The sequence below is a fragment of the Carassius carassius genome, chromosome 3 (genome assembly GCF_963082965.1).
Source record: "Carassius carassius chromosome 3, fCarCar2.1, whole genome shotgun sequence".
Lineage (NCBI taxonomy): Eukaryota > Metazoa > Chordata > Actinopteri > Cypriniformes > Cyprinidae > Carassius > Carassius carassius.
Window position 1 is genome coordinate 30,112,927 of NC_081757.1, and position 24,542 is coordinate 30,137,468.

At 42.9% G+C, this 24,542-nt stretch overlaps 1 protein-coding gene across 1 annotated transcript in view; it reads left to right on the plus strand.

Moving 5' to 3' along the window:
* Positions 1–3,077, plus strand: part of pcxb (pyruvate carboxylase b) — a 214,435-nt gene extending 211,358 nt beyond the window's left edge. The window contains exon 21 of the mRNA XM_059535847.1: positions 362–3,077. Coding sequence (XP_059391830.1) covers positions 362–613 — 252 coding nt within the window. The 3' untranslated portion in view covers positions 614–3,077. The remainder of the gene's footprint in view (positions 1–361) is intronic.
* The last annotated feature ends 21,465 nt before the right edge of the window (positions 3,078–24,542 follow it).

Here is a 24,542-nt window from a genome sequence, read left to right on the forward strand (position 1 = left end):
TAACATGAATGACAGGTGCTGACATTGTCGCTGGTTTCTGCCTTATGTAGGAGTTATGTAACAAATATTGTATCACTTATGAATGAATTGATCAAATATGCAATATATATATAAAAGCAGAAATAATGTTTGTTTGAGGTGTTCTCTTTTTTGAGAGACAGTGGATTAAAGTTACTATTATTTGTTTTTGTATAAAATCTTTATCATTGTTAATATTTTAATGGTCCTTTTACTGATATATGTTTCTAACAGCAGAAGATGACTGTCAGTTTGAAAAGAGTTGTGAGGGAAAATGTGAAAAATGTCTGCGTTGGCTCTGGTCTGCCCTGTAATCATCTCATTCTGCTTTCTGCTCCACCAGGAGATGCACTTTCACCCTAAAGCCTTGAAAGACGTGCGGGGACAGGTTGGAGCTCCCATGCCCGGTAAAGTGGTGGAAGTAAAGGTGAAGCCAGGTCAGAAAGTGGAGAAAGGTCAGCCTCTCTGCGTCCTCAGCGCCATGAAGATGGAGACAGTTGTCAACTCGCCAATCTCAGGCATCATATCCAAGGTGCATGTCAATGCCGACAGCAGCCTGGAAGGAGATGACCTTATCCTGGAAATAACCGAATAAAGTTTAAAAGCTACAGAGGTTAAAGTTTTCTTTTCTTAAAAAAAAAAAAAAACATTTTAGAAGTGATCTTGTAATTTGGCAAAATGATGGTGTTGTAATTACTGATGATTTTAAGATTTCAGACATGATGTTCCTAACTCTTCAGAGCTTTCAGAATAATAATAATTTATACATTTTGTAATTTTTATTTTTTTTTGTCTGTTATTTAATTCAAAATGACATATAGGGGATGCATTTATAGCTTGTAACCAGAAACTCCAGAAGCCAGAAACTCTCGAACTGAAAACTCTTTGGTATTCAGTTCGAGCTCTGTTAATACAGTGAGGACAGTGAATCCAGGGAATCTATTTGCAACCCCAAGGAAGGGAGGACAAATTATACCTACATTACTGACTGATCATTCCAGTTTAATTTTTATTTTTAATTTGAATTAATAATATATTAAAATTTACAAGGTTCATTATGAATCCAAACGACAACAGCATTTTTATGCGTGTGTGTACTGCATGTGTGAGTGAGAGAGAAACACTGCAAGTTTGAAGAGGAACGGCAGTTTCATATTAATATCATGTTAGTGGAGCGTAAAATCAATTTTAAAATGTCTGAAATATTAATCCCAGCGGATATTCTAGTAGATGCACATTAAGCAGTGTCGTCATTCATTATAACGTCATTCGGCACATCTTTCCAAAGCAATATAGTTCACGAGTAATCGTGAACTCCTGTATATAGTCAGATCTATAAGCAATAAACAATAATCAAAACCAGCCATTACTCTGCACTAGTTCATTATAAGGAATGTGAGTGTAACTAAAGCACTGTGGTGAATGTGTGTAATAATGTTTTTGAAAGTTTTCACCCAACAAATTCCTTATGATTTCTTTTTCCTCTCTGTCATCCTGCTCTTATTTTTAATCACTATCACCTTTGCACCACAGGAGCACTCAGGTTTGCGCCGCCACTATAAGTGAACAGCGAGTCATTACACAAGCGATAATGAAGTAAACAAATGCAAAACGTGTCTGTGGGGCAGCGAAGAGAAGCTTCATTTTACAAATGCTACAGAATGTTTTGTATGCAAATGTAATTGTGTAATATGTTTACATAAATCCCACTCAAAGGCTCAAACAATGTGCAAAATGCTTTAAAACCATTTTAATGCAAAAGAGACTGTAATTATGGGTAATAACTGGTGCCATTAATAATGTAAGAGTCGTCAGTCTGTGTTATTAATTATATGCTGCACAAGATATTTCCTACTTGACCTTGAAATAAGCCTTGATTATAGTTTCACACAGAAACCTCACTGTGACATTTCAAGGTGGATATGAGCTGAAATTGGGATTCGCGATCGAAAATCCTGATTTTAGCAATATAGGGTCCAAAATAGAAATGGTCAGTGTGATTAAGAAGTTGATGCAGCCCGATGAGATCAGAGGACAAGGGTGATTGTATATTGAGCTCATGGATGCATTCAGTTTTTCTGATTTAATCTTTTGCCTGGCTTATCAACGGCTTAGAGCAGAGAGATAGAGCTGTCTTACATTGTGATACAATTTCACAATGGCTTTTCGATATGTCATATGATTTGCGCATGGTTCTCATAAATATTGAGCTTGTATTATTGTGTGCTTTCAAAAAGAACCTGTGCAAACAGTCTGAATGCATGTATAATAGCGTGAATTTGTGTGTTATGCATATGAAAGCCAAAGACGCATACAGACACCCACGTGTTACCAGGGATACCAAAAGACACATGCAAAATGAACTAGCGTTCATAGAAGCAGATCAGTTAAACATACAATTTCTTTATGCATTTATGTATTTTTTTATAAATGGCACTGTTGAATGGTTACTGCCATGTTCTGACGTTTACAAGGGAACAGCTCAACCAATAAGAAACTGTAAGGTTCTTTTTGGAACCAACAGCTTGTGGGTTTGATGTGGATTGTTTCTGTTGAGCTAACAAGACTACAGTTTCTACTTCTATAAAAGAAACTTCATAATTATCTTCATAATCACAAATATTGCCTTTCAAAGGTTTGTGTGTGTGTGTGTGTGTGTGTGTGTGTGTGTGTGTGTGTTCTTTTGAGATGATTACTGTTTAATTTGTAATTCATTGTAAACTCAAATTCTGTGTGTGGGTGGAAAGCTGAGAACATTTGCAATTCAGTCCTTGAGTCTTTCAGTAGAGGGTTTCACTACTGAAGCTGAATAAGTAAAGCTCCAAATGCTTTAGTTTAATCATTTCATTTGCGATGAAAATGAATGTTTTGTCTGATCTGTGTATTTTGATGCCATTTGGTTTAAGTTGTGCATCCCATTAACATGATTTTATTAATGTTTATTTTGTTTCCTGCTTATCCTAGATTTTAAACTTGTCCAGATGGTTGTTGCTTTGTTGTAATCATATTAGACAAATGTTTAATAAAGATAGATAGCAAATTAAAGAATTACAACAAAAGATATCTCGTGTGAGCTCTTTATTCATAAAAGCACAGTTTGATGCACAATGATTTGTGATAGTGTAAGTGAATTTAATGAGCTAGTGTACTCCGTACTCACATGTAGGCCATTAGACAAAGACTATGACTTTTACACAATACAGTAATTGTAGGTGCAGCTTTGAATATGTAACAGATGTTAACGCAATGACAAATGAAGGTGATGGTACTCCATATGAAACATCTGCAACAACCTCCCTTACTGTATTTTAGAGTAAATATTGCACAGTAATGTCGAATAAATTCTTGATTTTATGTGTGATCACTGATGCATCACTAAAAAATTAGCTCCTAAACTCACTTTTATACAATTATACTGTAAATATTTCTGTTCTTTCATCTCAAAGCCAGATGTTTTGTTGTTAGCAGACGCTTTGGAAGCACATGACCTGGAGGCTGCCATGTTTGTTTATAGAACATTTGTCATGTGACTGATCACTCATCAAATGCAGCAGACAAGGGGAACAAGTCAATTTCATGCCTTTGAGGGCCCTCTAAAATCTGTTGCGGCTAAGACATTCACTATTTTAAAGAATCCTTAGTTAGGGACTAGTTCTCATATTTAACTACTTGTGTATTAGCATGCATATTATTGGCTGTTAATCAGTAATTATACAGCAGATATTAATGCCTCATTCTGCAACACCATATCTAGATCATTTGACTCTACTCCATACCTAAACTTAACAACTTCCATACAAACTATTAAAAAGCAGCAAATATGGAGTTAAACACAAAAGCTATAGTAAATCTTTAGTAATGAGAATTGGTTCCACAAATTAACATGTTGCCAGATAAATGTTTGTGGTTTCTATTGCATTTTGCTTGTTAAATATCTACCTATCTTGTTATTTGAGTGTGATTATATACACACACACACAGTGGGTAAAATAAGTATTGAACAAGTCACCATTTTTCCTGGTAAATATATTTCTAAAGGTGCTGTTGAAATGAAATTTTCATCAGATGTTGGTAACAACCCAAGTAATCCATACATAAAAATAAAACAAAACAAATAAGTTCAAAAATTAAGTTATGTGTAATAAAATAGAATGACACCGCATTCTATTTTTCTAGAGTCACATGCATTGCTCAGGTCAGATTTTGACCCATTCTTCCACAGTCTTAAAATCTTGAAGGTTCTGTGGGTCTCTTCTATGAATTCTGATCTTTAGTTCTAATTTTCTATTGGACTCAAAGCAAGGTGATTGGCTGGGCTATTCTAGCAGATTTATTTTCTTTTCTTGAAACCAACCAAGAGTTTTCTTATTGCTAAACTTATTTTTGTTTGTATGTATGGATTACTTGGGTTGTTACCGACATCTGGTGAAAATTTCAATTCAGCATCACCTTTGAACATATATTTACTGAGAAACATGGTGACGTGTTCAATACTTATTTTACCCGCTTTTATATATATATATATATATATATATGTTATGTCTGAAAATGTTCAGCATTGGGTCCCGTTGGACTATGTTTGGTTCTCTTACGAGAGCTCTCTCGTACTGCGTCTTAGCTAAGACGCTACGGGAAAAGTCTCTTTTCACGAAATACTGAAGCAAAAAATTATCCTTAATTTTGTATTTTTGTAAAGCGCATTTGCAGCAGTACACAGCCATAGGCGAGACGGCTCGTTCGCTCATTGGCTTGTTCTGCGGCAACTGCACAGCCTATCGAGCGCGGGCTGATGCAACATCTGACCAATAAGGGCGCTTCGCGCCCTTCTTGCCACTTCCCGCCGAAACGGGTGTGGCCCAACCTATAAAAGGAGCTCGAAAAGGCTGACTCACCTGATTTTTCATCTCTTCAGCGAAGCTCACGCATCGCTGGATCACGGAGGAAGCAAGCGCCGTCTGAGAAAGCACATCAGCAGGACGAGCCATTCTGAAGCTGCTGGCATCGCCGCCTTCCATTGCCGTTCCTGCTGCGCTATCCGGCGCCTATATCCTTTCAATCCTGTTATATACAAGCTGTTCTTTATGTGTGTGTGTGTGTTCGCCCTGCGACACACACTCGTAAAAGAGCTCGCGTCTTTTTTAAGATGCCTTCCTGCGGCTCGTCAGAGCCCCACTCAGCGAGGGAGACCGGTACGTCATCTGTGTCTCCTGCCTGGGTGAAGATCATGCAGTGCTCGCTCGCTGACGGCGGATGCCCCCACTGCGAGCTGTTGCCATGGTGACTCTGAGGACTCGCCTGGCCTTTTTCTCTGAGCCTGCATTCTCCGCTACGCTGAGGCGCCGTAAAAGCATCGCTTCCAGCGGATTCCGGAACCGTCTTCAGCTCAACCGAGCTCGCCGGTTCGCCCTGCTTCACCGGCCCCCCCTGCATCGCTTCCCGGTGGGCAGCGCCCGCTGTTTGCCGGCGCGTCGTCCGAGGAAGTCGATCTCAGGGCCGCGTCGGGGGAAGAGGACACGCGCTCTCTGCTAGCTTCGGGCAGTGAGGGCTGGGCGAGCTCCGAGGATCTCGCGCCTTCTGCTCAGAAGCCCAGCAGACGAGCTGACATCGAGAAGGAGCCGGGGCGAATGATCGTGTTGGCCGCGATGAGTCTCGGCCGCGAGTGGTTTGCTCCAGCGCCCCCCCCTCTCGTTCCCGGCTGGATGGTATTTCCCTTTCGGATGAGCGTACTTCTCAAAGCCCGCCTCATTTCTTCCTGAGCTTCACGAAGAGGTGGCGAAGGCTTGGAACGCTCCATATTCAGCACGAACTCGTTCGTCTGTCTCACTAGCATTCTCCACACTGATGATGCTAAAAACAGGAACTACCACTCACTTCCGCCGGTGGAACAGGCGATAGCGACGCACCTTTGTCCGCCCTCTGCTGGACGGCGGCAAAAGCGGTGTCGCCATCTAAAGCCTCCTGTGTGACGCTGCGTCGGCGCTACTAACGATGGCTGCTTCATCGAAGCGCAGGTGTACGAGTTCCGCTGTGGCCGAGCTCTCACCCAAGCGCGCCGCTGTTTCAGTTCCAGGAATTGTGACTGTCTCAGCGTTTTCTGCAATGCGCAAGCCTGCACAGTTGCCCGCTTGCCTGCACACAAAAGCCGTTATCACAACAGCTTCAGCAACGCAGCTCGAGACCCCCGTTCTCGCTCTACTGCTTCTGTAAAAACGAGGCCCGTGCACGTACATTCTGCACAGGCAGACAGCGAGTTTAAAGTGGTAAAAGTGCACACATGCAGCCCACGGTTACTCGCAGATATATCGAGTCCCACGGGACCCGCTCAGCCTCCCTTCAGTCGGTTAAGCGCCGGAACGGGGTCGAGGAAGAGCGATCTGCCCGCTGTGATCAGCGCGCTCCCCGCCTCAGATGCGCAGCACACTCGAGCGCCGCCGTTGCCCAGTCAACAGAGCGCGTTTCGCATCCAGCCCTTAGCCATTCATGCAAATGCATGGTCAGTGCTTCCAGGGGTTTCGGATTGGGTGCTAGGCATTATAAAGAGAGGCTACACGCTACAGTTTTCTCGACGCCCACCGTGCTTTTCAGCGCGCGTCGAAACTACGGTCAAAACAGAAGTAGCACACATACTTCGGGCCGAAATATCAAAACTGTTGAGCAAAGGGGCTGTAGAGCCTGTGTCTCAAAGCGAGGGGGGGCTGTACAGCAGATACTTTCTGGTGCCCAAGAGAGACGGGGGTCTCCGGCCCATACTGGATCTAAGACAGCTGAACAGGCATTGATGAAACGCAGTTTCAAAATGCTCACGACCAGGAAGCTCCTCGCGCAGATTCGCAGAGGGGACTGGTTCATGTCAATAGATCTGAAGGACGCGTATTTTCAAATACAGATAGCGTCAAACCACAGGCGATATTTGAGATTCGCCTTCGAGGGCCAGGCATACCAGTTTGCAGTCCTGCCATTCGGCTTGTCCGTAGCTCCTCGTACGTTTACGAGGTGCATGGATGCAGCGCTCGCTCCTCTTAGACTCAGAGGCACACGAGTGCTGAATTATTTGGACGACTGGCTGGTTCTGGCCCGATCATGAGCGGAGCTCATGGACCACAGAGCCGTTTTACTCGATCACCTCGAGAAGCTCGGCCTCAGTGTCAATTGGGTGAAGAGTTCGCTGAACCCCAGTCAGACGATCCTGTTTCTGGGTATAGTTCTGAACTCGTGTTCCATGACGGCGCGGCTGTCACCACAGCGCGCGATGGGCATTCAGCGTGCAGCGAGTTCTTTCCGCTGTGGCGCGACTGTGTCGCTGAAACACTGTCAAAAGATGCTGGGTTTCATGGCCTCAGCATCTCCGGTTCTGCGGCTGGGCCTGCTCCGCATGCGCCCCCTGCAGTTCTGGCTGAAGGCTCGGGTGCCGCGCAGAGCGTGGGCGTCTGGCCGGCTGCATTTCAAGGTCGATCAGAGCTGTGTTGCGGCTCTAGCACCTTGGACAGCGAACGGCTGGTACCGATCAGGTGTAAGCCTGGGGACTTCCCCGAGTGTGAAAATGGTGTCGACGGACGCCTCCACTTCGGGATGGGGAGCGCTGCTCGAAGGCAGACCGTCCTTTGGCCTATGGTCAGAATGGGAGAAGCTCCATCATATCAACTGCCTGGAAATGCTGGCAGTGGAGAACGCGCTGACGCGCTTTTGTCCCCATATCAAGGATCACCACGTCATAGTCCGTTCGGACAACATGTCCGTGGTGTCCTACATAAATCGCCAGGTCGGTCTCGGGTCCCGAAACCTGTGCAGGCTGACGGAACGCCTCCTGATTTGGGCTCAGCGCAACGTGTGCTCGCTGAGAGCATTGCATGTGCCTGGACTGCAGAATCTGGGTCCAGACAGGCTGTCCAGAGGCAATGTTCCTACGGGCGAATGGTCTCTACACCCGAAAACAGTCCGGCTGTTGTGGCAGAGATTTGGCATGGCGGAGGTGGACCTCTTTGCGTCCCACGAAGACGCTCACTGCCCCGCGTTCTTTTCCAAGAACGAAAGCGCGCTGTCACGGAGATGGCCGTGCTGCCCGCTTTATGCGTTCCCTCCCGTCTCCCTCCTTCCAGAGGTGATAGAACGGGTGAGAGAAACGAGATGTTCAATACTGCTTGTAGCACCTCTTTGGAAGAGCCAACCATGGTTCCCAGATTTGATGCAGTTAGCAGATGTCGCCCCGTGGCCGGTACCATTGAGGAGAGACCTCCTCTCGCAGGCCAGGGGCTCGATTTGGCACCCTCAACCGGAGTTGTGGTCCCTCTATGTATGGGCACTCAATGGTTACCCGCTGATCTCGCAGTGAGAGTGCTAAATACCATCACTCAGGCTAGAGCTCCGTCGACACGACGTCTGTATGCCTCGAAGTGGTCGGTGTTCTCCAGCTGGTGCACAGCTCGAGGTTATTCACCCCTTAGTTGTGAGGTGACGGAGGTCCTCTCCTTCCTTCAGGAGCTGTTGGATAAGGGCAGAGCCCCATCCACGCTCAAAGTTTATGTGGCTGCCATCGCGGCGTTTTCTGAAACGGCGTCCGGTCAGTCAATAGGAAGGAATGATTTAGTCATCCGGTTCCTCAGAGGAGCTAGGAGGCTGAATCCTCCCAGACCTCCGTCAGTCCCTATGTGGGACCTCGTGGCGGTTTTTGGAGGCCTTGAAAGGTCCCCCTTTCAAGCCTATCCAATCGATTAGCCTTCAGCATCTGTCGTTCAAGACAGTATTCTTGTTGGCTCTCGCTTCTGTGAAGTGTGTGGGTGATTTGCACGCGCTCTCGGTGAGCCAGTCGTGCTTGGAGTTTGGGCCCAATGACTCAAGAGTCATACTCAAACCTAGGCACGGTTATGTGCCGAAATCCCTCAACACACCATTTCGGGCTCAGGTTATTGCCCTGTCTGCCCTGCCGGTGTCAGGGGAGGATGGAGACTCGAGTCTTCTTTGCCCTGTCAGGGTTTTAAGAGCTTATGTGTCTCGCTCTGCTGCCTTTCGGCAGACGGAGCAGCTATTTGTCTCGTTCGGTGGGCGTTCCAAGGGAATGGCTGTTTCGAGACAGACTCTATCCAGATGGATAGTTGACGCCATAGCGTTAGCTTACGCTTCCAGGGGCCTTCAGTGCCCGTTGGGCGTCAGAGCACACTCCACAAGAGGCATCGCCTCGTCGTGGGCGTGGTCTACTGGGATCTCCTTGCAGGATATATGTATGGCGGCAGGTTGGGCCTCGCCGTCTACATTTATCAGGTTCTATAACCTGGAGGTTCCCGCCTTGCAAGCAAGGCTGCTGTCGGTATAGGCGAATCAGGGCCCTGAGGGGAATTCTGAGTTCACGAGCGCTATGCGCTGCCGACTGTTATATGGGCAGTATTGCGTAAGACCCGCATTGCCACATTGGTCAGGCCTTGCCTCGGCTGTGTGACGTCATATTGCCGCATCTACGGATGCTGCTAGATATGGGACGGAGGGCTTTTTCCCTTTTCTGTCCTGGACTCTCTGTGAGTCCCTCAGGTGACTGTGCACTGTAAATCCTGGGCGTTGCTTCAGGTTTATTGGTGTGTGATCCCTGCGCGCACGGCGTTTTACATTGGGTTCCCGTAGCGTCTTAGCTAAGACGCAGTACGAGAGAGCTCTCGTAAGAGAACGTACTCGGTTACTAAACGTAACCTCGGTTCTCTCTAGAAGAGCGAACGAGTACTGCGTTCTCTGCCGTGCGCACGATTCACTCTGGTTCGCTTCGGCGATGAAATAAATCAGGTGAGTCAGCCTTTTCGAGCTCCTTTTATAGGTTGGGCCACACCCGTTTCGGCGGGAAGTGGCAAGAAGGGCGCGAAGCGCCCTTATTGGTCAGATGTTGCATCAGCCCGCGCTCGATAGGCTGTGCAGTTGCCGCAGAACAAGCCAATGAGCGAACGAGCCGTCTCGCCTATGGCTGTGTACTGCTGCAAATGCGCTTTACAAAAATACAAAATTAAGGATAATTTTTTGCTTCAGTATTTCGTGAAAAGAGACTTTTCCCGTAGCGTCTTAGCTAAGACGCAGTACTCGTTCGCTCTTCTAGAGAGAACCGAGGTTACGTTTAGTAACCGAGTACGTTATGCACTGCGAGTGACAGGTTACTGTGCCTTTAAAGGTTATGGCATGGATTTACGGCAAAGGTCGTAGAATGTAAGTTTCACGTCAGTTGATAAACGGCAACATAAACAAAGCTACACGGTGTGATTATTGAGTCCTTCGCAAACACAACAATTGGCGAACGAGGATGTCTGAACTTGTCCTACCACCTCCGCCACCTTTCCTACCTGTTCCCGGTGATCCAGCTGTTCCCTGGGATCGCTGGCTGGCGTCGTTTGAGGATTATTTGCTGGCTTTAGGACACTCGGATCTAGCGGAGGCGAGGAAGTGCGCGCTTCTGCACCATTGCCTCGGGCAGGAAGGACAGCGAATCTTCGCCACGCTTACCTTATCGGATGATAAGTACGTCACAGCCACGGCCGCCTTGAAGGCTCACTTCAGCTCTGGAAGAAGCCGGCGGATGCACCGTTTTGAGTTTCGTCAGAGGACACAAACGCCGGGTGAGACCGTTGCCCACTATGTATCAGCATTACGTGAGCTGGCTAGACTTTGTGAGTTTGGGGCTTTGGAGGATGGACTTATAGTTGACCAGTTAATAGAGAAAACGTCATGTAACCAACTGAGGGAGAGACTTTTACTAGAGCCAGACTCCACGACACTAGCGGACGCTTTAGTAATTGGGAAGCAGTTGGAAACGGCTCTAATGGAGGCGCGCAAGTTCGGCCGCGCTGCGCACGAGCCTGTGACGTCATCACCACCATCAGTTCAGCATACAGGGACGGCAGCTGCGGCTGACAGGGTGAGTGACAGTTTGGACGTACAGAGAGTGGACAGGGGGCCCAGGGAGAGTGGGCACAAAAGCTGTAGCAACTGTGGTTCCCCTAAACATGCAACCAGAGATCAGTCATGCCCTGCCCAGGGAAAACGTTGTCGTAACTGCAACAAGTTGAACCATTTTGCACGCTGCTGTCGCTCCTCTCCAGCTTGCCATGATACTGCTGCTGTTCCCATAAACACTGTACAGACCTCACAGCCTTCGTTCAAGCTCTGCACTTGCCATGTGGGCACAGCTCTCATTCCACTCCTCGTGGACACAGGCGCTAAAGTGTCAATCCTGAACAAATGTACATATGACCGCTTCTTCAGTCACGTGCCTCTGGAAGCAGCGGCTAAACCCCTGTTAGGCTACGGCCATTTTCCCATCTCTACTCTGGGTGTGGCCTGCCTTCCCGTCAGATATGATCAACAATGTGCGCCTGCCACCAAGTTCTGTATTACCCGGAAGGGAGCTAACATTATGGGCCTAGACTTGTTCCTTGCCCTGGGTTTTACTGTGAGTGATGCTAGGGGCCTGCATGTCCTGCAGGTTGCCACCTCCTGGTCTGACCGCTACCCACAACTATTCAACGGCCTGGGCCACATGACTGGATTTGTACACCAGCCCACTGTTGACCTGGCAGTCCGCCCTGTTATCCAGCCCCTACGGCGCATCCCCCTGGCTCTCCGTGACGCGGTGGAGGCCGAGCTGCATCGCCTGGTGGAGGCGGACGTTATAGAGCCCGTCGATGCCTCGCCGTGGGTGTCTAACCTGGTGATAGCCAAGAGAAAAGGGGGCGGACTGCGACTCTGTGTCGACCTCACAGACGTTAACAAAGCCATCATTCCTGATAAGTACCCCCTACCAACGGCGGAGGAGCTCACTAGCCATTTCCACGGCTCCATTGTTTTCAGTAAGATGGACTTACGTAACGGCTACCTGCAGGTTCCTCTAGCACCGGCCAGCATGGACCTTACAGCGTTTGTCACGCACGTGGGGGTTTTCAGATTTAAACGCATGGCATTTGGACTGTCATCAGCCCCGAGCTGTTTTCAGAAGATAATGTCACTCATATTGGCTGGTATCCAGGGTGTCTCCATCTACCTAGATGACGTGGTGGTGCATGCGCCCTCGACCACACTGCATGATGATCGCCTGGAGCAGGTCTTTCAGTGTTTCGAACAGCATGGGGTCACACTGAACTCTGAGAAATGCATGTTCGGTGTTGAGGAGGTCGAGTTCCTGGGTTTCAGGCTCTCAAAAGAGGGCATCGCCCCGATAATGTCACACACTGAGGCCATTCTGTCCCTACCAGACCCGCAGTCGCCATCCCAGCTGTCTTCCTTCCTGGGGATGGCCGCCTACTACCTCAGATTCATGCCACACTACTCTGACTCAACGGCCCCCCTGCGCCGGCTGCTCAGGAAGGATGTTACCTGGGACTGGACCCCGGCCTGCCACGAAGCTGTGCGCATCATCAAACGGCAGCTCACGTCCCCACCCACACTGACCCATTTCAGCTTGACCGCGCCCACCATGGTCACCTGCGACGCCTCCGGGGTGGCGCTAGGCGCTGTGCTCTCCCAGACTCAAGAGGGGGTGGAAAGACTGAACAAAACTCTCAAAAATGGAATCAGAGCCTGTCTGGAGGAAGGGAAAACCTTCAGCGATGCACTCAACCAAACTCTCCTGACCATCCGGGCATCCAAGCATTCCACCACGGGAGTGTCACCTGCATTGCTCATGATTGGGCGTGAACTAAAGCAACCACTGGACTGCTTGAGAGCTGAGCCAGCTCCTGCTCGTGGGAGCCCAGGGCTCCAGGAAGCCAGAGCTCAGGTAAAAGGTTCACAGGCTCGGATGAAAGAGAGGTTTGATGCCACGCACAGAGTGCAGATCCCCTCACTTTCTCCAGGGGTTTGGGTCAGGATCAAACACCTCCACCGCCAAAATAAGCTACAGTCATACTGGTCAGAACCCCTGAGGGTGACTAAGAAGTTGGGGCCGGCCACTTATAGACTGGAGAATGGGACTCGTTGGCACTCGAACCGCCTGCACAGAGTCGCAGCTCCCTCAGCACCTGCATCACCTCTGTCCACAGCAGCGGCTCTGGGTTGGCAGCCTAGGCCAAGAGCTAACCGGTTGGGGGGTAATCCACCAGCATTGCCTGACGCCTTTTTACGGCCAGCACGCACTCAGAGAATGAGGGTCCCGCCTGTCTGGCATGGGGACTATGTGACAGGGTGATAGTGAGTGACACTGGGGAATGTGGGTTAAAAGTTATGTTACAGTTTCCAGGGGGGTGGGGGGAAAATGTTATGTCTGAAAATGTTCAGCATTGGGTCCCGTTGGACTATGTTTGGTTATGCACTGCGAGTGACAGGTTACTGTGCCTTTAAAGGTTATGGCATGGATTTACGGCAAAGGTCGTAGAATGTAAGTTTCACGTCAGTTGATAAACGGCAACATAAACAAAGCTACACGGTGTGATTATTGAGTCCTTCGCAAACACAACAATATATATATATATATATATAATATATATATATATATATATATATATATATATATATATATATATATATATATATATATATATATATGTGTGTATGTGTGTGTGTATAAAGTGGGTAATACACACACACACACACACATTGAACTCTATGGCACAATGCATCTTTTTACAGTGTCACTTTCAGCACCTCAAAGTTGAAAACACAATTTACCAGACAGTTCACATGTTGTGGGTGGTGCCAGCTAGATTATCGAAACAAGATAAAAGAGAGACTGATTCCCAAGTCTTACAACACAAGGTCATGGCCATATCATGACATTTAGAGAAAAGGAATGTGCTTGCTGCCATATATCAAAGCAATAACAAGGACTTTTCCTCTTTCATTCATCTTTCACTACATTATAGTTTACTGAATGCACTTCCTGCACTCTTACTATGTGGCAACCTTATAAAATAGTCCTCCTATGATGCTATCAGCAACACTTTCATGTGGTGGTCAAAGCCTTGCATTGAAGCCCTGATGTGAGTCATGTGAAAGGGCTGTAACAGTATAATGACAACATCTAGTGAAAGTGTGTAAAAAGCTTACCTCGGCAGTACCCTTAGTATGTTCTTCCTTTAACAGCAATAGACATTTACAGTAGTCTTCCACTGCATAAATGACTATATCAGTGCATACACTTCATAATCTATACTGTACTCCTGAATTGGTATGCTACACTCTAAAGAATGATCATTTTACGTTTAAAATATACATTCACCAGCCACTTTATTAGGTACACCTGTTCAATTGCTTGGTAACACAAATTGCTAATCAGCCAATCACATGGCAGCAACTTCACTAGATGTGGTGAAGACTACTTGCTGAAGGTCAAACCGAGCATCAGAATGGTGAAGTAAGAGGATTTAAGTGACTTTGAACGTGGAATGGTTGTTGGTGCCATATGGGCTGGTCTGTGTATTTCAAAACTGCTGATCTACTGGGGTTTTCATGCAAACCTCTAGGGTTTACAGAGAGAGTTCCAAAAAATTGAAAATATATGGTGAACAGCAGCAGTTGTGTGGACAAATATGCCTTGTTGATGTCAGAAGTCAGAGGAGAATGGGCAGACTTGTTAGAGATAATAGAAAGGCAACAGTAACTCAAATAACCACTCATTACAACCAAGGTATGTAGAATACCATCTCTGAACACACAACACCTTGAACCCTGAAGTAGATGGACTACAGCAGCAGAAGACCACACTGGGTGCCACTCCTGTCAGCTAAGAACAGGAAACAGAGGCTACAATTCACACAGGTTCACCAAAATTGAACAACAGAAGATTAGAAAAATGTTGCCTGGTCTGATGAGTCTCGATTTCTGCTGCGAAATTCAGATGGTAGAGTTAGAAATTGGCGTAAAGAACATGAAAGCATGGATCAATTCTGCCTTGTCTCAACAGTTCAGGCTGGTGGTGTAATGGTGTGGGGGTATTTTCTTGGCACACTCTGGTCCCCTTAGTACCAGTTGAGCATTGTTTAAACACCACAGTCTACCTGAGTATTGTTGCTGACCATGTCCATCCCTTGACTACAGTGTACCCATTTTCTGATGGCTTCTTCCAGCAGGATAATGTACCTGGTCACAAAGCTCAAATCATCTCAGACTGGTTTCTTAAACATGACAATGAGTTCACTTTACTCAAATGGCCTCCACTGTCACCCGATCTCAATCCAATAGAGCAGCTTTAGGATGTGGTGGAGATTCGCATCATGGATGTGCACCTGACAAATCTGCAGCAACTGCATGATGCTATCATGTCAATATGGACCAAAATCTCTGAGGAATGTTTCCAGCATCTTGTTGAATCTATGCCATGTAGAATTAAGGCAGTTGTGAAGGCAAAAGGGGATCCAAACTGGTACTAGCAAGGTGTACCTATACTACTGATACTAATATTAGTAAAGTAACCATACTAATACCTATTTTGTGTACAATATACTAGAACAACCATGATACATTATACAGGTGATAAAAGAGGCACACGATAAGTAGCCTCTACAAGCTGAGGCAAATAATATATAACCTGAACAGTATCATAAATACAAACACAAAACACAGCATAATAACACATAATAATAATTATTATTATTTAAATAAGATGGCATCAAATGTAAAGTGTCATGCTGGGAATTGTGGGAAAGTCTTTTTATAAAAAATAAATAAAATAAAACAAGTTACAAGATTACAGTTCTTTTTGTCTTCCAAAAATTGTATATATATATATATAAAGCACTATAGATCTAAGGTAATAGGTGTTAAAATTACAAGTGTTGCAGGTCATTATGGGCTTACCTTCATTATCATAGATGGCTTTCTTTAGTTGTTATATAGAACTGCTTAAGGCCAACCAAGGGTAAAACCCTCCTGAGCCATTCTCCTCATCAACCATCCTGCATTTTTCTTCACATCCATTGCGTTCTCCACATTCCTTGAGCCCCTCCATCTTGTTTGGCAACAATATACAGAGCAGGAAAGTGATGGAGAGCCATGGGCTGTACAAAGCCAGAGAGAGAACAGAGGAGAGGTGAGAGGAGGGCTGGATTAGAAACAGATTTTGCCCGCAGGTCCTGCTCTGTCTCGCTCTGCAACTCTCCTTCATCTATCCAGATAGAAGAGATGGACAGTTTTTCTCTCCCTTCCCTTGAAAGGTTAAGTTCTCTTTACCTTTCCTCATTGTCTGAGGCAGTCTGTCCCCTCCCAGACTCTCGCTCTCATTATTCTTCTCTTTCCCTTTCCTTCTGCCTTTTGATTTGTATGTATCATATGCAAGAAATCAACATATTGCAGTCTCTCTTCCATCTGCACACATATAAACACGCTTCCATTCAGACAAGCACACAATGTTTTGTTTCTCAGCAGTGATCCTGGACTGGAGAAACAAAGCTGTACTCAGTCATACTGACTTATAACGCAACATGGCTGGGGGGGGGGGCGGGGGTAAGGAAACAGTACTGAAGAAAATAAACCTGCTATCCAAACACATGTTTGATCAAATACAATGCTGAAAAAAATGCACATAAAAAGGGGGCGAAATACCTTGATGGATGAGATTGGAGAAAACATTGATGAATAACCCAGAGAAACAGCAGATAACATTTGGTGAAAGAAAGAAAAAGAAATACTCTATACTTTTAATGTGGAGTGAGAAAAAAAGATATCCTTGAAAAAAAGCAGGCCATAGCAGCAGATAAACAAAACAACCAAAGCAAAGATGAAAATTGTATATTTGAATCCATTTAAACAGCAGTAGTATTAATGATTAATGCAGTATTATTAATGATTTCACTATAAAGAATTAAATGCCAATATAATGACGTTTGGATGCATGAATGGGATGTTGAGATTAATGTCATTACACAGTATAACAGTATGACTTTGAAATGTGTATTGTGAAAAGCGTTATATACAAATAATTTGACTTGACAATAAAGAGGTATTCAGTTTGTAGTCCTAAAACCCAAAAGGTTTTTTAGGTTTTATAGAAGTGGTCTACATAAAGGGATTTTCAAACTGATTCAAAAGGGTGCCAGCGGTCCATACAAAATTTGAAGGAAAATAAAATGTACATGTACTGTATGTTTCATCAAAGTTTAAAGGGTTAACTCTGAAAATTCTGTCATCAATCCTTATATCGTTCCATCATTCCAAACCAACAATAGTTTAATTCGTTTAAACGTATGCATCTGGTAGATCCTTTTATCCAAACTTTGCAATGTCCATTGACTTACATTGCATTCACATTTACATTTTATCAGTCTCTTGCTTTCTACAGGCTACAGGAGCTACAGGAAAGTGACTTATTCATTTTCTAAACATGAAGATATCTTTAAGAAGAAAGCAAATAATTAAACTCAACCATACATGCTTGACACAAGACAACAAACCTCACTCGTTCCCTGGCATCAAGCAAGGGTCGGAAAACCCATTAAAAAATAAGTTTAACACAATGACTGTTTGATAAACTTACAAAATGTATAGTTTCATTAGATTAATTGGAATCATTTGAGTTGTTTCAAAGTCTTCTGAAGCGATTCTACATCATTGTGTGACTATTTCGTGACATTTTCCATGCTTTCACATTCTTTCTGAAGCTTTCTGAAACCTCAGTCCCCTTTAACTGAAATTGAATGGGGGGAAAAACGACAAGTTACAATGTGTTCCATAGAAAGAAACTCATACAGGTTTTAGAAAACGACATGAGAGTGAGTAAATGATGAGTTTTGGGCAAACTCCTCCTTTTCTTCTTCACACCCATCTGCTCTCACTTTGTTGTATTGCATCATTCTCTTTCTCTTGCTGGTCTCCAGAATCTGTTTCATCCACACCGCCGCTCCTGTGTCCGTTCGCCCTTCTCGTTTGTCTTTTTCCATCTTTCTCTCTGTTTTATCTCGGTGAATGCATCCCTGAGGCTGTGTAGTCGCAAGGACAGGTGGCCTGGCTGTGTGTGTGTGTGTGTAAGTGTGTCTGTTGGTGTATGCGCTGCACACAGTCACGTGTGAGTGTGTATGTCATCTCAGCGGTGGGTCTTGAGGTTCTCACGGTGCCCTTTCATCTCCAGGAATGTTCTGTCATTCCGTGTTTGTGTCTGTGGCCCCCCTCGTGCTGTCATGATGCGGGGGAGGAGAAGGGGATGGAGAGAGAGAGAGAGAGAATGAGGGAATCATTTCCCAATTTTCTTTTTACTATTTCAAGCCCCCTTACTGAGCAGTAAAGCAAGCTTCTTCTGTGTCAACCGTTTGAACATTTGAGGGCTCCTGATGTCAAATACACATAGATCTATTTATAACAATACTAAGAAAGGGAGAAAGAAAGAAAGATGGAGAAGGGAGGCCCTTTATGAGTCATATGCTTATTTTACTGTCTCCACCTCCATGCTGGTGTGTATAAATACTGTGCCCCCCTTTTAAAGAGCACGTGGACTCGCTCTCCCTAAACACCACGCAACCTGTGTGCAGCTGCTCTCTGACTCATACAGACACACAGGCTTGGTTTATTCATCCGTTAAACGAACATTCACTGATTCGGTTACATCCCGTCTGGTCGCCAGCGTTTTAATATTACAGCGGTAATGTGTGTGTGTGTGTGTGCTGTGTGTGGGGGTGTATTTGCCGTAGGCTTGTCTAAAATGATGATATGACGTCTACAAATGTCTATGTGTGATTAACATTAGAGACACCCTGCAGTTTTTTCTCGGATTTTTTAAAATGTTAACCTTACACGTTTTTTAAGAAAATGTCATTTAAAGTATGGACTGAAATTGTATAATAAATCAAATGTTTAGAACTAGTTTAGAGCCCTTGTTTAGAGCCCACACATGTGACTCCTGCCATACATATTAATTTAAGACTTTGACTCTTAGCGGTGTGTTGAAATTAAGATACAAATTCATTCTACCCACCAATGTAAGTTCAGTGTTCATTTCTGTTTAAGCAGGTTCAAAGTTTTAGGCATATAGAACACTTTCAACACATCAAGAAAACTACATTTACAAAACCTTTTATTTTTACCCTACCATTCAAAAGTTTTTTTTTTTTTTGGAAGAAATTAAAACTTTTATTCAGCAAGGACACATTAAATTGATTAAAACTGACATTTTATACATAATGTTACAAGAAATTCTAATTCAAACAAATGCTGATCTTTTGACCTTTGAATTATTTGATTCATCTAAGATTTTAGAAAATGTTTGATTTCCACAGAAATACTAAGCAGCACAGATAAAAATATGAATATTAGAAAACAATACAATAAAAAACTGATAATTTTACATTGTAACAATAGTCTACAAAAGTACTGTTTTTATTGTACAGTATTTCAAAATCAAATATGCAGACTTGGCGAGTAAGATACTTTTTCAATATTATTAAAAATCGACTCTACATTTTTAATGGTTTTAGCATATTTTAACACAACACTAGCTATCAAGTCATATCAAAAACATACAAACATTTTCTGTTTGGTTACTACTAACTGTTATTTTAATAATATTATTAAAGGTAATTTATCCTGTCCATTATTCAAAGCCTTTGTAAACACCACAGTAATCATCAAAAAAGGGGAAGCATAATTATCTTCAGTGAGTTGAGTGCTCACTAAACCATTCCTATTCATTCCAAGCATTTTGATTCAGTTTAAGTTGATATTTCCAAATATTTCTCATTTTTTATGTAGGCTGTTGATTATATTACATGGGAAGTTCTAATAAAAATAAAAACCAAGCTGGTGCCCTCAAAATTTGACCATGATCAAGTGCCTAATAATGTGAACTGAAATTGTACTTCAAATCAGTTGCATTTTATGCCTGTATTTATTCTTATTAAGGCACTCTAAGAAGCTATACTGTGGATCATTCCTGCTGAGTGATAACAGATATTGTAATACAGCAGCTTGTTACTGGGGCAGTACCCTCATTTTTGTCCCTAAAGGGTTCATAATAGTACCATAAGATTATGCATTACTATTTTAAGGTTATGGATTATTACTTTAAGGTACAGTAGGCCTACTAATGTGCATTCTTTGGGGGAAAAAGGGTACAAAGGTGTCTCTTTGAGAGTACTACCCCTAAAGGTACAACACTGCACTTTTTTCTGACAGTGACATACAGTTTGAATGTTCTCTTTTATGGATCAGTGGATAGCCTACAGTAATAGATCTGTTATGTTCTGAACTCGTTTCGACTAATGTTACTGAATCTGTCTGTTTATCCATCCATCCATCCATTTGTTTGTCTGTGTAATTCTGTCCCACCTGGAGTTTGTTTCTGTTTTTCCTTGAATAAAGGAATATGTTTTTTCGTATCCATTAACATGTCTAAAACCTGAGGTGGGATTTGTCATACCAAGAAGCAGTCTTGTCTGTTTAGCCGAGGTTGGACCCATTCTCCCTGTCACTGGTTCTCTGGCAGTGTATCTCCCCAGAGACTCCAAAACATGGGTGCTTGGATTGCCAATGTGAGCATGAGGCTCCAATTCTTATTTCAGGTGTTGCTTTGAGACGATGTGTGTGAGTTTGTGTTATTACAGGGGATTAGTTGGTTAGCTTGTGTGTTTGAGACTCACAAGTGTGTGTGTGTGTGTGTGTGTGTGTGTGTGTGTGTGTGTGTGTGTGTGTGTGTGTGTGTGTGTGTGTGTGTGTGTGTGTGTGTGTGTGTGTGTGTGTGTGAAATAAACTCAGGGCCGTTTGCTGGTGTGGTGAGGCTATATACACTCTTAAAAATAAAGGTGCATCACGATGCCATAGAAGAACCTTTTATGTCTAAATGGTTCCATAAAGAACGTTTCCCATCTAAAGAACCTTTCTGTTAGACAAAAGGTTCTTTGTGGCAAAAGAAGGGGTTCTTCGGATTATAAAAAGGTAAGAAAAAAAGATGGTTTGTTTAAGAACCTCTAACTGAATGGTTATAGAATCGCTGTGAAGAACCTTTTAAGAGTCTCTATTCTTAAGAGTGTACTTCTAGATTAAATATGAACTTAGTGCTTAATGATTTACATACATCATGAATGAGTCACACAACATGGCAAGGGTTAGATTAGAAGACAATCAAGACAATATGAAGGTAGTTAGCATAATGGTGGAGAAAAGAGATCTCCCCAGCTGTCATTGAAAGACAAACCTCTGCGCTTACTCAAGGATAATCAATGGAGGATGATATGAACAGATGTGCATGTGTGTGGGGAAATGCATGTGTGCCTGAGTTAAGTATCCTACTGTATGTATGTGTATCACTGACTTTAGCATATTCCTTAGGGTCAAATAACCTCTCTTTTTCTCTACCCTCAGGTAAAGTTTCATCTCATTTAGTTAATTAGTCATCTCTGTTTTGTTAAGGGTTTTGTACTACACACAAACACTCAACACTGCATACTAATGCTTTCAGCACACACCTAAACACAAATAAATATACACATGCTACTTTATTAAATATCAAATATAACACGGAACTGAATAATAGCACCTCTATTAACATACTATTTAAATGTGTTAATAGCACCAAATTAACCTCATAGTCTGAAACCCTGCAGTGAGTATCATCATACAGTTATTGCCATGGTTCAAGCAGCAGATTTCATCATGTTGGCTTCAGTAATGTCAATAGTTCAATCCTGGTATAGAATTATTATTTAGTTATTTCTTTCTTTATTTTTATTTTTTGCACAAAGCCCAAAAATACTGCTTTTAAATAATGTTGAGATATACAATGATATTTACTAGTTAACTGATTTAAATTTTTCATTCATTTATTCAACCATAGTATATACAATTAGATTTTTGAAAGGTCAGCACTAACCTATTTAAATGAAATAATAAAATACATTTTTCAGAGAATTTCAGGAACATGATAAATCTGAGAAATCTTGGGGCCTTCTTTGTTAAAGCGGCCACATACATTGCATGTATGCCTGCTTGGATAAAATGCTTGAGTTTCTTTAATGCCAGTCACAGCACTTTACGCACGGGGAGGTTTATGAAAGTGAGTTGGAATGGAAAGAAAGAGAGGAAAACGCATTGACAGTGTGACAGTGGTGTAGCGTCTGGGTATGCAGGTGAATATGGACTCGGGAGGTTTGGGGGCCCGCCGAGCTGGAGAGAACTTTTAATTGAAACGAGGGAATGAATAGAGCCCTGCATGGGCCCAGCCCTTGTCCAACAGCTTATGAGAATTCTTGGCCTGAGTCCGACTGGATACTGTGTCTTTTTTCTCTCGCTCTTTGTTGAGTATTATGTTTGAGCAATTTAGCCTTCTTTAACCAACACGACTTGCCTAAAATAAACAGACATAAAACACTTCATGCATTTCACATGTTAATTTAAACATTTAACCTAGATAAATGAGCGCTGTTAGATGCATATCCAATCATTTATGTGGAGAGTGTAAACTAAAGGTGCTTTGCAGGACATGGAGGCGCCAGTGCAATCAATTGCATTTTTTTTTTTTTATAACAGTGGAACATTTAAAAAAACTCTCAAAAATGGTCTTTTTGCCCATAAAGGTAAGAGTATAGATCATTTGGAACTGCAAAGGCTTTTCCATTATTTGTGTGCACAAATAATTAGTCACAATATCAATATCAATAATATCAATATCAACAAAACCTTGTGCTTTTGTAAAATAAGGAAAACAAACTGGATGTGCTTTCTGTTGTCTTGGTCTTGAGCAGGAACGCTTCACCGACATGATAAAGATATCTATAGAATGCTTTTAAATTACTATTTTAAAACAACAACAACAACAAAAACTCTTCCATTATGTAATCTGTTAAGACTAGATAATAAAATAAAACATTTAAAAGCTTGTTTCCTCATGGGGACCAAAATATTTCCATACGAGATCAAAATTTACTGGTATTATACTTGTGGGGACATCTGGTCCTGACATAGGGGATACCAGAGCCTTCAAACCATCCCCCAAGAATAATAACTTCCCATGACCTTAAACAACTGCAGTAACAGCATTCTAATATTGCATAATATATAATATATATAAAATAACCATGTTTGTCCAACAAAACATGCCCCACCACACATTTTTGACTTACTGAAGTACTGTCCCACTTTTCGAAACCACATTTCCTAAAATTAGACATCTGAGAGGTCATGTGATTTTGATGACATGACACTACAGTTAACCTATAGTTTCACCGGCATTCATACATTTATGGGGAGCTACAAACACTAGACCTTAGGTGTCCCACTTTAGGGCAATTCACACTAGCTTTATTATGTTTTTCCCCACTCGCAGAAGTGCTGCAGCTGCGTGACATGACCATGTGAATCCTCACGTTCTGTTATTTATGCTGCTTTTTGCATGTTTAAAATTGATCCCAGGAAAACTAATTTAGGTATTTCAAGTAATTTTATTAATTATTAAATTTATGAATACGTCGGTTGTTGGTTAGGAGAAATAAAATAACCGAAATGAACATTTCCTCTAAAATCTAATAAGGAAAATAATGATAGGCTAATACAACTGCACCTATTTATGAATAATGCCTGATGATCAAGTTTCTAAATAGTCTATAACAAAGTACAAAAAAAGAAAAAAAGAAAAGAAAAAGAAACTCATATGACACTTGTTAAAAATACGTTTATGTTTATGCAAACATTTTGTTTCATATGGATGAAGAACAGGCTAGTAGCAGTTGGATGGAAACAGGCTGTAATTTTCGCAGTCTTCTTTATGCAAATTCTCTTTGTCGATAACAAAACAAAACATACAAAAACAAAAACTGGATGGAAATTTATGTGGGAGAAATAACAAATTGGCTGCATTCAAAAAAATATGAATTTTGTCTAGTGTTTTTTTTTGTGTGTGTATGAGCTATTTATAATGCGAAACATATCTAAGTGTCATGCTGCTCGTTTAGCAATTTACTTACACCAAGGTTTCTAATCAATTGGCTGCATCCAAAAACAGTACCTTTGTACTTCTTGTCAATTAGTAATCACTTTGTGACCACTAAAAACTTTGTGCAACAGTATATAGCGTGAATGTAATCCAGATTTACTACATTTTGTCACTGATGTAATCTACAGTGTCAGTAGCTTCACTGCCTTTCACAACTCTCCCAGGACCTCATGCGATAAATGTGCATTTCCAAATCGATTCAAAAGTATTAGGTCATGAATTTTTTTGCCTGCTGTTTTATAAATACTGTGAATTGGGAAATGTTTTGCCTACTATAGTGGCAAGTGGTGACATCTTTAACCAGGTATGCCAAAATCTTAAGTAAGACGGCTCTATCTCTATGTATTCACATACAAAATACCTGAACCGGAAATGACGCAACCTGTTTTACAGAATACAGACATTTCCGGACAGCTTTTCTTGCACACAAAATAAGCCACATATAACAAAACAATGAGAATGCAGAACAATATTGATGATACACGGCTATAAAGCACAGGGGTCAAAGCTGTTGTGGATCCACTTAGCTAAATTCCTCTATAATTGGCACAGATTTGCAGAAAATTACCACTGTTTCACAAATAAATCATTTACGGACAGTTACATACGTATTACCAACATTTTATTATGTAAGCCCTATGTTACACCTCAAATGATG